This window comes from Podarcis cretensis (assembly GCF_951804945.1).
Source record: "Podarcis cretensis genome assembly, chromosome: 15".
NCBI lineage: Eukaryota > Metazoa > Chordata > Lepidosauria > Squamata > Lacertidae > Podarcis > Podarcis cretensis.
The window spans coordinates 38984265-38996532 of record NC_137185.1 but is presented as its reverse complement, the minus strand read 5'-3'; the positions used below and the strand labels follow the sequence as shown (position 1 = coordinate 38996532).

Genomic DNA, 12268 nt, shown 5'->3' with positions numbered 1-12268 from the left:
GCCCAGAGGCCCGATGCGGCCCAATCGCCTTCTAAATCCAGCCCACGGACGGTCCAGGGATCAGCGTGTTTTTACATGAATAGAACGTGTGCTTTTATTTAAAATGCATCTCTGGGTTATTGGTGGGGCATAGGAATTCGTTCACCCCCCCCCATATAGTCTGGCCCCCCACAAGGTCTGAGGGACAGTGGACCGGCCCCCTGCTGAAAAAGTTTGCTCAAGATACTGAGACAGTAAAGAGAAAGGAAAAACTTTTGGCTGCTGTAATTGGCTTGTTCACGGAGCTGCTTAAAAAGCATGGCAACTCTGCTAGGAAGGCATCTGGCAACCTTCAAAGCAGGAAAACCAGCTTAAAGGGTTTGGGGATTGTGCGGCCTGCCCTCTGCCCTCTTGCGAGATCCACGCCTCCCATCTGCTTGCCCCCACCGCAAGCTCATGAGGCGATGGGTTTGGCCTTGGTGTCAGCCAGCCTGCTGTAAGTGATGTCTTTCCTTATCTCTCTGCTGACAAACCAGCATCCTTCATTGGCTATTTAAGAGCGGAGGGGAGAGGAGACACCAGCAAAACAGCAGCAGAGGCGCTCAGAGACACAGGGAAGCCAGGATCCTCCGCAACTCTTTCAGACTTCTGTGATGCTGCCTGCAACTTTCAAGCTGTGTGCCGGCATTTCCTACAGACACCTGCACAGCACAATGGGTGAGTACAAACCAAACAACATTATTATCATCATCATCTTCAGAATCAGAATCTTTTTGAGGGAAAGAATGTGCTTCAAACATGACTTATAGTGGGTACACAGTGTAAATGTGATCAGATGAATCTCCTACAGTTTCTTTTAAAGGTAATAGCAACTATTGGTGTGTGTTTGGGGGTTATTCAGATCACATCCATTGTGCAGGGGCTGAAACCTTTGCCTTCCTGCTGTTTTCCAGATTTAAAAGTTGTTTCTGTATGTTCTTACTGTGGCACAAACAGAATTTAAATCAAGGAAATGATGAACGGCTCCTCTCCCCTGGCGCTGCAGTTAGTAGCTTTTTCATTCCTTGTGTTGCTTTTCAACCTTTTCTAGCAAGCCATCTTCTGGGATTGAGTGGGTGAAAAATGGATGTATAAGCAATTTTTGTTGTATCAAATAAAAAGTTATCATGGATGTTTCTTGTTTTCTGGCTGCTTGACATGTTGTTAATGGCTAGCCTGGGAAGCTTGTGGTCTTTTGCAGTGAGCTCCTGGATTTCTGCCCTTTTCCTCTTTTTAGAACTTTTCTTTATTTGGGGTGGGGGTGGGGACTTTGATTATAGTGGGAGGGTGCACTGTAATGTTGACCCTAGCTACTCAACTCTCCTTATTTACCAGTGGCATTGATGCTTGTGCATTAGCCTATGTACATTTCATGTAAATGTGTGTTATGTGCCTTTACATAACCCAGCCATGCCCTTAGATGCATCTGTCTATGGCATGCAAAAATGGAAAGCTTACATTTTGTAGTTCAGGGGAATCTAGCGGTGGCTGCTGCCCATTGAGACAAGTAAGGTGGAAAGCAGGGAAACCACCAGCAGGGAGAGCTGTGGCCAATGACAGGCAAAGCAAGGAATTCTAGTTTTGTCTCCAATTACCTCCCTGCTGAGTTCCACAGGGAGACTACAGAGGCCATGCAAACCCTTGGACTGGTTTTGAGGAGGAAAAGCAGGCAGGTAGAGATTGGCCAAGGGCAGGCTTCCATTTCCTCGAAAAAGTGGCCAGCCTCTACTGGTTTTAGATGAGCTCAGCTGCAGCATGCAGAAGGTCACAGCTTCCATGTCCAGTTTTATTATTATTATTATTAAAGATTTTCTTGTTTTACAGAAGTAAGTGTAATGCCTCATATTTTTTCCATGTAACATTTTTACAAATCCATTTCATTTGTTGAGACATTAGGGGGAGAAGAAAAAGAAAAGGAAAAAAGGGGGTGGAGGGAGGGAAGATGGGTGGGGGTGGGGTCGGGTGGCGATGTTTCTATTCTGTTTAATGTATGTAGGGTTTGGTGTCAGCGTTGCTCGTGCTGTTTCTTTGGTGGTGAGAGAGTTTGGGGTTGGCCTAGGGTGTGGTTATTCATTTGTGGTTGGCTGTGGTGGTCTTTCTTTTCATGTGTGAGTGGGGTGGGTGGGTGTTTTGCATCAGGTTAGCCATATTGATTTGTATGCTGTTGGTGGGTTATTGTCATTGTCTTGTTGGGCTGTGTATGTGGTAAAGGGGAGCCATTCCGGGGTAAAGGCGTCTTCTTCTGTTTGTCCCCATGTCAGTTTCAGTTTATTGGTTAATTTTTCTAGTAGGGCTGTTTCCCATACTATTTGGTGCCATTGGTCCATGCTTACTCCTGACAGGTCTCTCCAGTGTCTGGTTATGGTGTTTCTGGCTGCGCTTCCATGTCCAGTTAAAGTATCTCAGCTAAGGGGGCTATGAATGTAACTAGGGCGTACTTTCCTCTCCCCAGCTGTAGAGAGTTTAAATTGGGGTTGGGGAACCTGATGACTTCTAGATGCTGGACTCTAACTCTCATCGCCCCAGCCAGAATGCTCATTCATTTTGGGAATTATAGGGAGGGAACTATCCAAACTTTATAGAAATTTATTCATGTATGCGACTACAATGGCAATAATTTTACTTGCCCCCAAATGGAAGAAAGTCCCAGCAAAAGAAGAATGGATACAAAAACTTATGAAATATGCGGAAATTGTGAAACTTAACCGGAAAAAAAATAAGAAATCAAGATAACAAACAGGGGGTCAGTGGAGTCAGTTTTCATATGATGGTTCCTTGTTTCTAAAAGCCTTTATAGTCATCAATCTGTGTGCATGTTTGTAATGCATCCTGATTTCTTGCACAACTCTGATAAATTAAAGTCACTTTAAGTGTTTTCTTTGAAGAAATAAGCAAGAGATATAGAGGTACATAATTTACCATGCCTTTACCAGAATTTGTGCAATGTTCTCATTGGAGCAGAGGAGAAATCAGTTCGGCAGCTTTGTAGTAAAATCAGCAGAGTAGTGTTTCTACTGTACCCGCAACCCCAAAAGGCTGCCTGGATTCCCTTCTTAAGCTAAGAAGGCAACAAAGGAACTTGGAAATGAAGAAATGTTCAAGCAGCGTTTAAAACAATCTTGGGTCCCCAGATGTTGTCAGACTACAGCTACCATCATCCCTGAGCTGACCACTGGCTAAGCTGGCTGGGGATGGTGGGATTTGTAGTGCAACAACATCTGGGGAGTCAAGAACTGTTTTAAACAATAAAATGCAAACAGGACTCCTGACACAGGCTGTCCCTGCTGATTTAGTTTTAGGTTGGTTTTTTTTTACAGCTGGAGGTGCAGGTGGGTTCGGGGGAGGAGGGTTGCATGAAGAACCTCTGGCAGTCATTCTATTCAGGACTATTTGTGGTGGATGGAAGGGCAGTCAAGTCCAAAGGGCTCAAATCTGTACACTAGTTAATTTTTCGGCATCTGATAAGTTTCACAACTTGTTTTTATGTGTATCAGTTCAATTTACAGCCCTCAGTTTACAGCTGCAGATTTAAGCAAGTAAGAGATTAGACTCATTAAAAGATTTCTCTCTGTGTGTGTTAACTGTCCAAATCTTGTCACATTAAAGAGTTTAAAATATTCATAAATATTAATAAAAATATATTGTTTCTGGTGGCACAAGAGTAGACTGTGTTGAACATGTCCTCTCAGATCAGCTCACTCTTTTGGGTGCTTTATTTTTCTGTGTTGTCTGTGTTGTTGTTTTTTTAATGATGGTTAGGAACATCGAAAGCTGGAAATATCCCAAGCCTCTCTGGACCTCAAAGGGCCTGCTTCTACGGGTTCAGATATGGCTTTTAATACCACTGTTATGCTTTCTTCTCCTCAGGCTTGAAGAGACAAGCAGCTGCTGCAATTGTCCAGGAGCTGAATAAATTTGCGGTTACCAGGCCTGGTCCCAGCAAGTGGATCAATAATGTGCGCAGAAGGAGCTCTTTGCTAAGTATGTATAACGAGGCACGGCTCTTGTTGGGCATGTTTTATCCTTGCATTTTGGGGCTGCTGAATTTTTGGTGGCATTGAAAATACAATCTTTCTTTTAATAAAAATAAAATAAAATTAAAACCTGCTCCAACTTCCAACAGGTTCTAGACTGGAAGAGAATCTCTTCAATGAAATGGAGATGTCGTACATCAAGCAAGGAGATGAAGCGCTTCAGAAATCACTTAAAATTCTTGGAGAGCAGGAGGGCTGGAAAACAGAGACAGTGATGGTATGCATGTTGCATTGTTCATGGGGGTTGTTGTTTGGCGTTCCCTTCTACTTTGCTTGCAAAGGATCAGGGAAGATGTCAGTTGGGGTTGCCAACTTTGCAGCCTTCAGATGGACAGCTGAATTTTAGTTAGGGTCAATATATTTCAAATTCACAATTCAAATTCAAATTCACAAACCAAGGTATCTTTTATTTTCTTTTTAAAAATATTTTTTATTAAATTTTTTGTTTTACGATTTCAAATACATATTTTACATCCTTAAGATATCAATGACTTCCCTTCTTCCCTTTCCATGGTTCAGGTTTAAACAAACAACTGTTTTCTGAGTTTGGATGTCAGGAGGAACTGTGGTTAATATAAAGCTGGAAAGGGTTCCTTCTGATCTTCTCACAAGTGTAAAAGAAAAAAAAAGCATGTCATGCAAGTCTGTGGCTTATTGCAGCTGGTCCTTCTAGTGGAAAATCATTATTTTGCATCGAAATGGGCCTAATTTTCTTCATGCTGCTCACTTTTCCACCCCACCTGCACCTTTCCACCCTTAAAAAAGGAGCAAATATTGTGGTCCTACTGATGCAACTTTTATAGACCCTAATCCATTGATTCAGGCATAGTCAAACATGGTTTGTTCCAGATGCTTCTGGACTTCAGCTCCCATCACTCCTGACTATTGGTCCTGCTGGCTGGGGCTGATGGGAGTTGGAGTCCAACATCTGCAGGACATCAGGGTTCTCCATCCCTGGTCCACACACCAACTGGTGGTAGCTCTCCAGGATTTCAGACAAGCCTTACCTAGAGCTTGAACTTGGGACCTTTTGCCTGCAAAGGATGTGCTCTACTTCTGAGCTATGGCCCTTTTCTAACATTAGCCATCCCTCTGTCTAGCACATTCTGGGCCAGTCGTAGCTTCAAGGCCAGCCCCATATAGAGCACATTGGAAAAGCCCTGTTGCAAGGTTATCACCTGGGAATTGGGCTGGATGCAACATACTACCTAACAATACTCTTAGCTCTCATGCTTTGGGTTATGCAAGCCAGTGATGCTAACAATTTAGACCCCCTTCTGCTTTTTTCCCTGCAGGACAATGGTGACAAAGTCCTGAGCAAAGTGCTCCCGGATGTGGGGAAAGTATTCCGACTAGAGGTGGTGGTTGATAAACCCCTGGACTGCGTCTATGGCGAGTTAGTGGAAAGGATGGAGCAGATGGGAGACTGGAACCCGAATGTCAAAGAAGTCAAGGTAAACACACACAGAAACGCATTCTTGGCGAAAGGAGACTGTGCCAATGGCTTATGCATTCAATTCTCCAAGGAGTTATAAAGCACATTGCTTTGCCTGATCAGTGATTTTTTGGGTAGCTATTAGTAGAAAAAGTATATTGTAGAGCAGGGATGGTCTAAGAAAGATTGGGATCTACTGAAAGATTCCTTGGATGATTCACAGTAAATCACCAAGCGTTGCTTGCTTCTTGTGGTGCAACGACAACAAATTAAAATCACAAGTCTTTAAAACAAATCTCAGCATGGCTAACCAATGTCTTGATCTCAGTGTTCCACACCTCTAAAACATGAACATTAATGAGGTGTTTGGGCAGCTCTGCTGGCCAGTTTTAGACTCTTGTGTTAAGTGTCTCAGATCTGTAATCATGCAGACACGGGTGCATTATGGTATTTGTGGGGTATCCCAATTGTATGGCTCGTAGACCATACAGACTCATGGGGAATTGGCTCCCTCCTTCAAAGGACAGAAGAAGGGCCCCCTCATGATTCCCACTGGAGGCAGAACCTAGCCATCATGGCTAGTAGCCTTAAAATCCTTATCTTCCATGAACTTATCAAAACTACTTTTAAAGCCATCCAAGTTGATGCCATTGCTACATCTTGTGGGCCACTATTACGCACCCGGCTGTGGCTGGTGACCTTTACACTGTGTGCATCCTGTCCATGTTGGTAGCACCGATCATGTGTTAGGAACAAAGGGAGTCTCCTTCTGCCTCTTGTCTCTCCCTTCCCCAAAGTAATCAGCACTGTGCTCCTTCCAAAAGTGAGACAGGAAAGGATTTTGTCGGCCATAGCAGGAATTGCATCAGCTACCAGCAAGGAAGTGCAGTAAGTATCCCTGTATGAAAAATGACAACCCTTTGTTTTTATTGGCGATCTTTCTCCAGATCTTGCAGAAGATCGGCAACGACACGGTGATCACTCACGAAACTGCAGCCCCAACCCCTGGCAACATAGTTGGGCCGCGAGACTTTGTGAGTGTCCGTTGTTCCAAGAGGAGAGGCTCAACCTGTGTCCTGGCTGGCATGTCCACCACCTATGCAGCGATGCCTGAACAGAAAGGGGTTATTAGGTAAAGAGTCGTCCCCCTCTTGATGGCTTTCTCCTTGATTGAATTTGGGGGGTACTCCATTTTTTTGTGTAATATGCTAACATGATGCTCTCCTGTCCTCCCACAGAGCTGAGAATGGCCCCACATGTATGGTCCTTCGGCCTCTCCTTGGTGACCCCTCCCAGACCAAGTTAACCTGGCTTCTCAGCATCGACCTCAAGGTACAGGCACCCGGTGGACTGAGCTAAATGACTGCATCCATTGGTTTTGCCAGAGATCATCCTCTTGCCATGATTTGGGTGGTGCAACTTTCATAAACAGCTGTGCATTCAATTCTGCAGGGAGTCGTCTCAGGTGTCACTAAGAGGGACCCACTTTCTGGGGCTCTTAAGGGGGTATTTTTTAGTTAGATGAACTGTGCAAGAAGATACATAGCACTGTGCCAAGGATTCCCCCTGCATTTCCCCCCTACCACTCTCCATTGTTTGATGATAAGATGAATTGTGGCTGCATACATTTAAAGCACAATAGTACCACTTTAACAGTCCTGGCTCCCCCCAATGAATCCTGGGAGCTGTAGCTTGTTAGGGGTGCTGAGAGTTCTTAGGAGACCCATACACCCCTCACAGGGCTATTATTCCCAAAGTTCCCCGGGAAGAGGGATAGACTGTAAAACTGCCCTGAGGGCTCGTCCGCACGTCTGCTCATCTGTGCTTTCTAGGCCTGGTTCCGAGAGGATTTTCGTTTGCTCAGCCACTTTTCCTGCGAAAACCCGCTATTTGCTGCTGAATTGGGCTTCCTGTGGATTGATGCTTATGGCAAACCATGGGAAAACCCCTCGGACCCATGCCTAGGAAGTGCAGACAAGCAGAAGGAGAAGCAGGACAAGTGTAAAAGTGGCTGAGCCCCCCGAGTCCAGAAAGAAAAATAAATCCTGATACCACTTTACTGAGGAGAACTGAGGGGGGGGGGGAGGAATAAACAGAGATGTTTTGCCTCTTTTTTATTACTCCAGACCTTGGTGCATAGCAGGGAGACTGTCACAGAATTAACCCTTTAAGTTGAACACATAATGATGTTGCTCTTTCCCCCCCCTCTCTCCCAGGGATGGCTGCCCAAGTCCCTCATCAACCAAGTCCTCTCTCAAACCCAGGTGGATTTCGCTAAGCATCTGCGCAACCATTTGAGCAGCAATTCTGCCTCCATGCAGCAGGCCATGCGCTGTTGAAGTGGCCGCACACACGCAACACACTCCTTGTGGCTGATGAATCCCTTCCCCGGCTCATGGACCACTCGCTCAAGGCTCTTCCCCTGGCAGCTGAGGCTCCTGCTCCAGAAAATTGGTACAGGGACATCCATCTTTCCTGCCAATAGAACAAGCTTCCTGCCTGCTCCTCTGAGGCAGCTTTTTTTATCCTCTCCCAAAAGGAAGAGTGGGAAATCTTCCTGGTGGTTGTTGTTCTCAGGGGTGGTCTGTTGTGGGTCACATTCAGCAGTGGGCATTGCCAGAGCCAAAAGGCAGAGTAGGCCACCCCTTTGTTTCCCTCCTTCATTTCACCCCCTCTCTTTTCTCACATCCACACCATACATTGAAGCACTTACGCCGTTTTTGTTGTCATGGCTTCACCCAAAGAATCCTGGGAACTGTGCTTGATTAAGGGTGCTGATCTCACAGAACTAGACTTCCCACCACCCTTGACCAACTACAGCTCCCAGGATTCTCCTTGAGGATTAAAGTAGCTGTGATATGGCGTAGCTGTGATCTCTCTCTTAAGATTGCAAGGGGAGGGACAAATCACTCTTCTCAGAGGTTCAAAATGATTGCTTTCAGAATACTTTTGAAATTAGGCAGATGGGCTGAAGGTTGCACCCACCTCCACCCCCAGTTCAAAGGATTGAACAGCAGAAAAATTCATCCTAAGTGCTTGCTTCACTGATCCTTTGATGACAAAGTGCAGGACTGTATTTTGCAGCCCTGGGTTTGTTAAAGAGGTTTCCTTTTGAAAGGTGTATCTGAAATACCCTGAAAACAGAGCCAAGTTAATTGAGCTCACAGAACAACTTAAGCTATGATCTTACTTTTTAAAAACCAGTAGAATTTAGTGCCATTTACATTTTAATTTAGTGCATTTATTGTCCCACCCTTTTGTTCCAGAAGCATGGGGTATGCATGTTCCCTCCATTGCTGCCTGTTTATTGATTTGCTTGCACAAAGTTTACCAAGGATTCCTCTAGACTTGTTTATGGGGTGGTGACAGTTAGCATTCATCCTCATTTAATCCACTTCATTGGAACAAGCCTAAATTTCCAGGTATGCACTTGAATCCCTCCTACAAAACAGTAACAGCCTGGAGAAACCCCAAGAGGTAGCAGTTGGCCCAAGGTCCACCAGAGCATCTCAGAACTGCATGAGATTTGAAGCAAGGTGTCTGCAGCCTAATCTGGCAGCGCTCTACCCACTGCACTGCTTCTCCATGCCTGATTTAGAATCAGTCTGCTTGGGCCAGTTTGTGAATCTGTGTTTATGCAACACCTCCTATTTTACACTCAGCTGGCCTCTGCTGAACTGACTGGTTGAGGGAACCTCAGCTGGGTGGCAGAGCTGCTGCCTTGCATGCAGAAGGCCTCCTGCACTGTCCCTGGACCTGCCAACTAAACGAGAAAGGCTCAGGGAGCAGGTGACATGGAAGACCGCTGCCCAAGATCTCAGAGAAGCGCTGCCAGCGAGAGGAAAGGCTAGGCTAGTTGGACAAGTGATCCGGCTTACTGTGCAATGGAAGGGTGTAAGGAAAGCCCCCCTGGAGGCCAAAGACCCATCTAAGTCTAGGATCCTGCTGGCATGGCGGCGAGCCAGATGCCCCTTGGAGGCCCGCAAGCAGGAGCTGAGCACAAAAGCACTCTCCATACTTGCAGTTCCCAGAAGCTGGCATTCAGAGGCAAGCTCCCGCCAACAGTGGAGTTGGAGCTCCATCTTAGCTGCCTATGTTCCTAACTCTCTCTTAAGTATTGTGCCCATAGTGACAGCCTATCGGAAAGCCTTTGTGCATGGGATCAGAAAAGAGCCAGTGCCTGTTCCAGGTTTCCAGGGGGACCTGGTGCAAGATGTTCTCCCCGTCTCTGCATGTGCCCCCCACCCTGAGTACAGCTACTTCCTCCAGTGTCATTACTGCCTCTCCCCATGTGTCTCTCCGCCCCCCCCCCCTCTCTGGAAGGCCCTTCTGCACCAGAACAAGGCCTACAGAGATTGCTGCTTTCTCACAGGGAAAAAGGCAGCACCAGCAACCAGGAACAGCAGGGCAAAGTATCTCCAAGGATGGGACATGGGCATGAGCCATACAATGCTGGCTGTAACCTATGTCCAACACACAAGTACAGTGGTACCTCGGGTTACAGCTGCTTCAGGTTACAGACTCTGCTAACCCAGAAATAGTTCTTCAGATTAAGAACTTTGCTTCAGGATGAGAACAGAAATCGTGCGGCGGTGGCACGGCAGCAGCGGGAGGCCTCATTAGTTAAAGTGGTACCTCAGGTTAAGAACAGTTTCAGGTTAAGAACGGACCTCCAGAACGAATTAAGTTCTTAACCTGAGGTACCACTGTAGATCAATGCAGTTTGAACTCACCCTTCATCTTAGTGGGCTTGGTAGCAAGGCACTTGTTCTGTTTAGATGTCCCTAACAGCAGGCCATGCATGTGACTAACTGCTAACCATCCTTTGTAGCTTAAAAGCCACAAATTCCACGGAGCAAGACCCTGCTGAATAAAAATAGTGCATTTGTAGCATCCCTGTTTCCCCACCAGTCTCTTGGCTCTCTGGCCAAGGCCTTTCCTCCTTCTCTCCCTCCCTGTCCACATATACGAGCTTTGGTTGACTGCACTGTATTCAACCCCTTGTGTTTTAGGGGAAGAGCAATAAGCTCAGTAGGACAGCATTTGCTTTACATGCAGATAGTTCTACATCTAATCTCCAGCTGGAGAGACTTCTGTCTGAAATCCTGGAGAGCTGCTGCCAGTCAGTGTTGACAATATGGAGCTAAGAGGGACCAAGGGTCTGGTTCAGCATAAGGCAGCTTACTATATTCTTCAGGACCATAGCAGGCGAGCAGTTAAAACACACACACACAAACACAAATCTCAGTAACTAGCAGCCTCACCCTCGTCAATGAGAGTTACTTTAAAAACAAATTAGTTTCAATGCAAATATGTATTCCATATTGTTTGTTGTTAGGCTTAAAATAAGATAGGTAAGCTCCTAAACTCACTTTGTGAATCTGTGATCCCCAAAGTCTGACCTCAGGCTTGGTGTTGGCACATTATCCTGCCTCACAATAGATTTTACCATTTCAGCTACCAGAACCCTTGAATATGTCATTAATCATAACCAGTTTTGTTTTTTTAAAAAACAAACTCTGTAGGTATCTTCTTCCCTTGTTTGCAGTTGGACAAAGTGTTTATTTAATATTTATTCAAGTCAGGTATATTAAACATGAAAAGCCTGTTCTGTTTTACTCTTGCATTCTCAGTTAACATCTTTTCAAAAACTGGCAGATGCTGCAGTGTGAAGATTTTGTGTGTTTAGACACTAATGCCAGGCAAAAATGAATAACAGCTTCTTTGATCTGAGACATTAAAAATTGTATTTAGCAAGAGTAGCAGAAAACTGTGCTCAAAGTTTATGTACTTCTGAAAATAAAAATTGAGTATGATTTAAAATGTTCCGTGTCACTGCTCTCTTTTTTGCCTACAGGATTAAGACTTTTGAAGCTCATGTAACTGAAAAGGCCTGCCCCTGATTCAGGGATGACCCAGTCAGTGAATTAGGACAGAGAGGGATAAAGGAATTTTATTTTGTATGCTACAGGAATCTGTGGCCAACCAGATGCTATTGGACTCCAGTTCCCATCAGCCCCTGGCAGCATGGACAACTGCTATGGAAGATGGGCTCTGGAGTCCAATGACAGCTGAAGAGCCACAGGTTCCTCATCCCTTTTCTACAGCTTGCAGCTTCTGAACATGGATGGCCAATGTACCATCTGGGTCCAAAGCTCAGTGGCAGAGCACTTTCACTTTGCAGGTTCACCTCTAGTGCTCGCTTTCGCAACCTGCCACCCTCCAGATGTTCTAGACGACATCACCGCTGCCGCCAGGACCGATGGCCAGGCCGAAGGGAGCTGTTGTCCACAGCACCTGGAGGGTAGCAGTTCGGAGAGGACTAACCCTGCCCCTCTAGTTAAAAGAACAGTAAGCTAAGAAGGCAATGGGCAAGACCTATGCCAGAGTTCCTGGAGAAGCATTATGGAATGGGCAATACTGGAGTACATGGTGTCAGGCAGCTCCTTATCTCCCAACGCAAGGAAATAAACTGCAAAGAATTCTATCTCCATGATACTTCAGTGGTAAAAGGGAAGAAGAAGAAGAAGAAGAAGAAGAAGAAGAAGAAGAAGAAGAAGGAAGAAGAGGAGGAGGAGTAGTAGTTTGGATTTGATATCCCGCCTTTCATTCCCTTTAAGGAGTCTCAAAGAGGCTAACATTCTCCTTTCCCTTCCTCCCCCACAACAAACACTCTATGAGAGAGAATTAAACATTTGTAAAAGTGCATATTGTGCCAGAGTGAAAAAACTTGTTTTACAGCAACCTCTCTCAAATGTTATCTGCTAGTTCATACTGTATA

General features: G+C 45.4%; 1 protein-coding gene across 1 annotated transcript; it reads left to right on the top strand.

The window, feature by feature from the left end:
• The first annotated feature begins 549 nt into the window (after positions 1-549).
• STAR (steroidogenic acute regulatory protein) lies at positions 550-8778 on the top strand. Its single transcript, XM_079956170.1, has 7 exons — positions 550-696; positions 3886-3999; positions 4142-4269; positions 5348-5506; positions 6435-6619; positions 6726-6819; positions 7704-8778. Exons 1-7 carry the CDS (start codon positions 633-635, stop codon positions 7824-7826), a joined length of 867 nt encoding a protein of 288 aa, XP_079812296.1. The 5' UTR covers positions 550-632; the 3' UTR covers positions 7827-8778.
• Positions 8779-12268: the final 3490 nt, after the last annotated feature.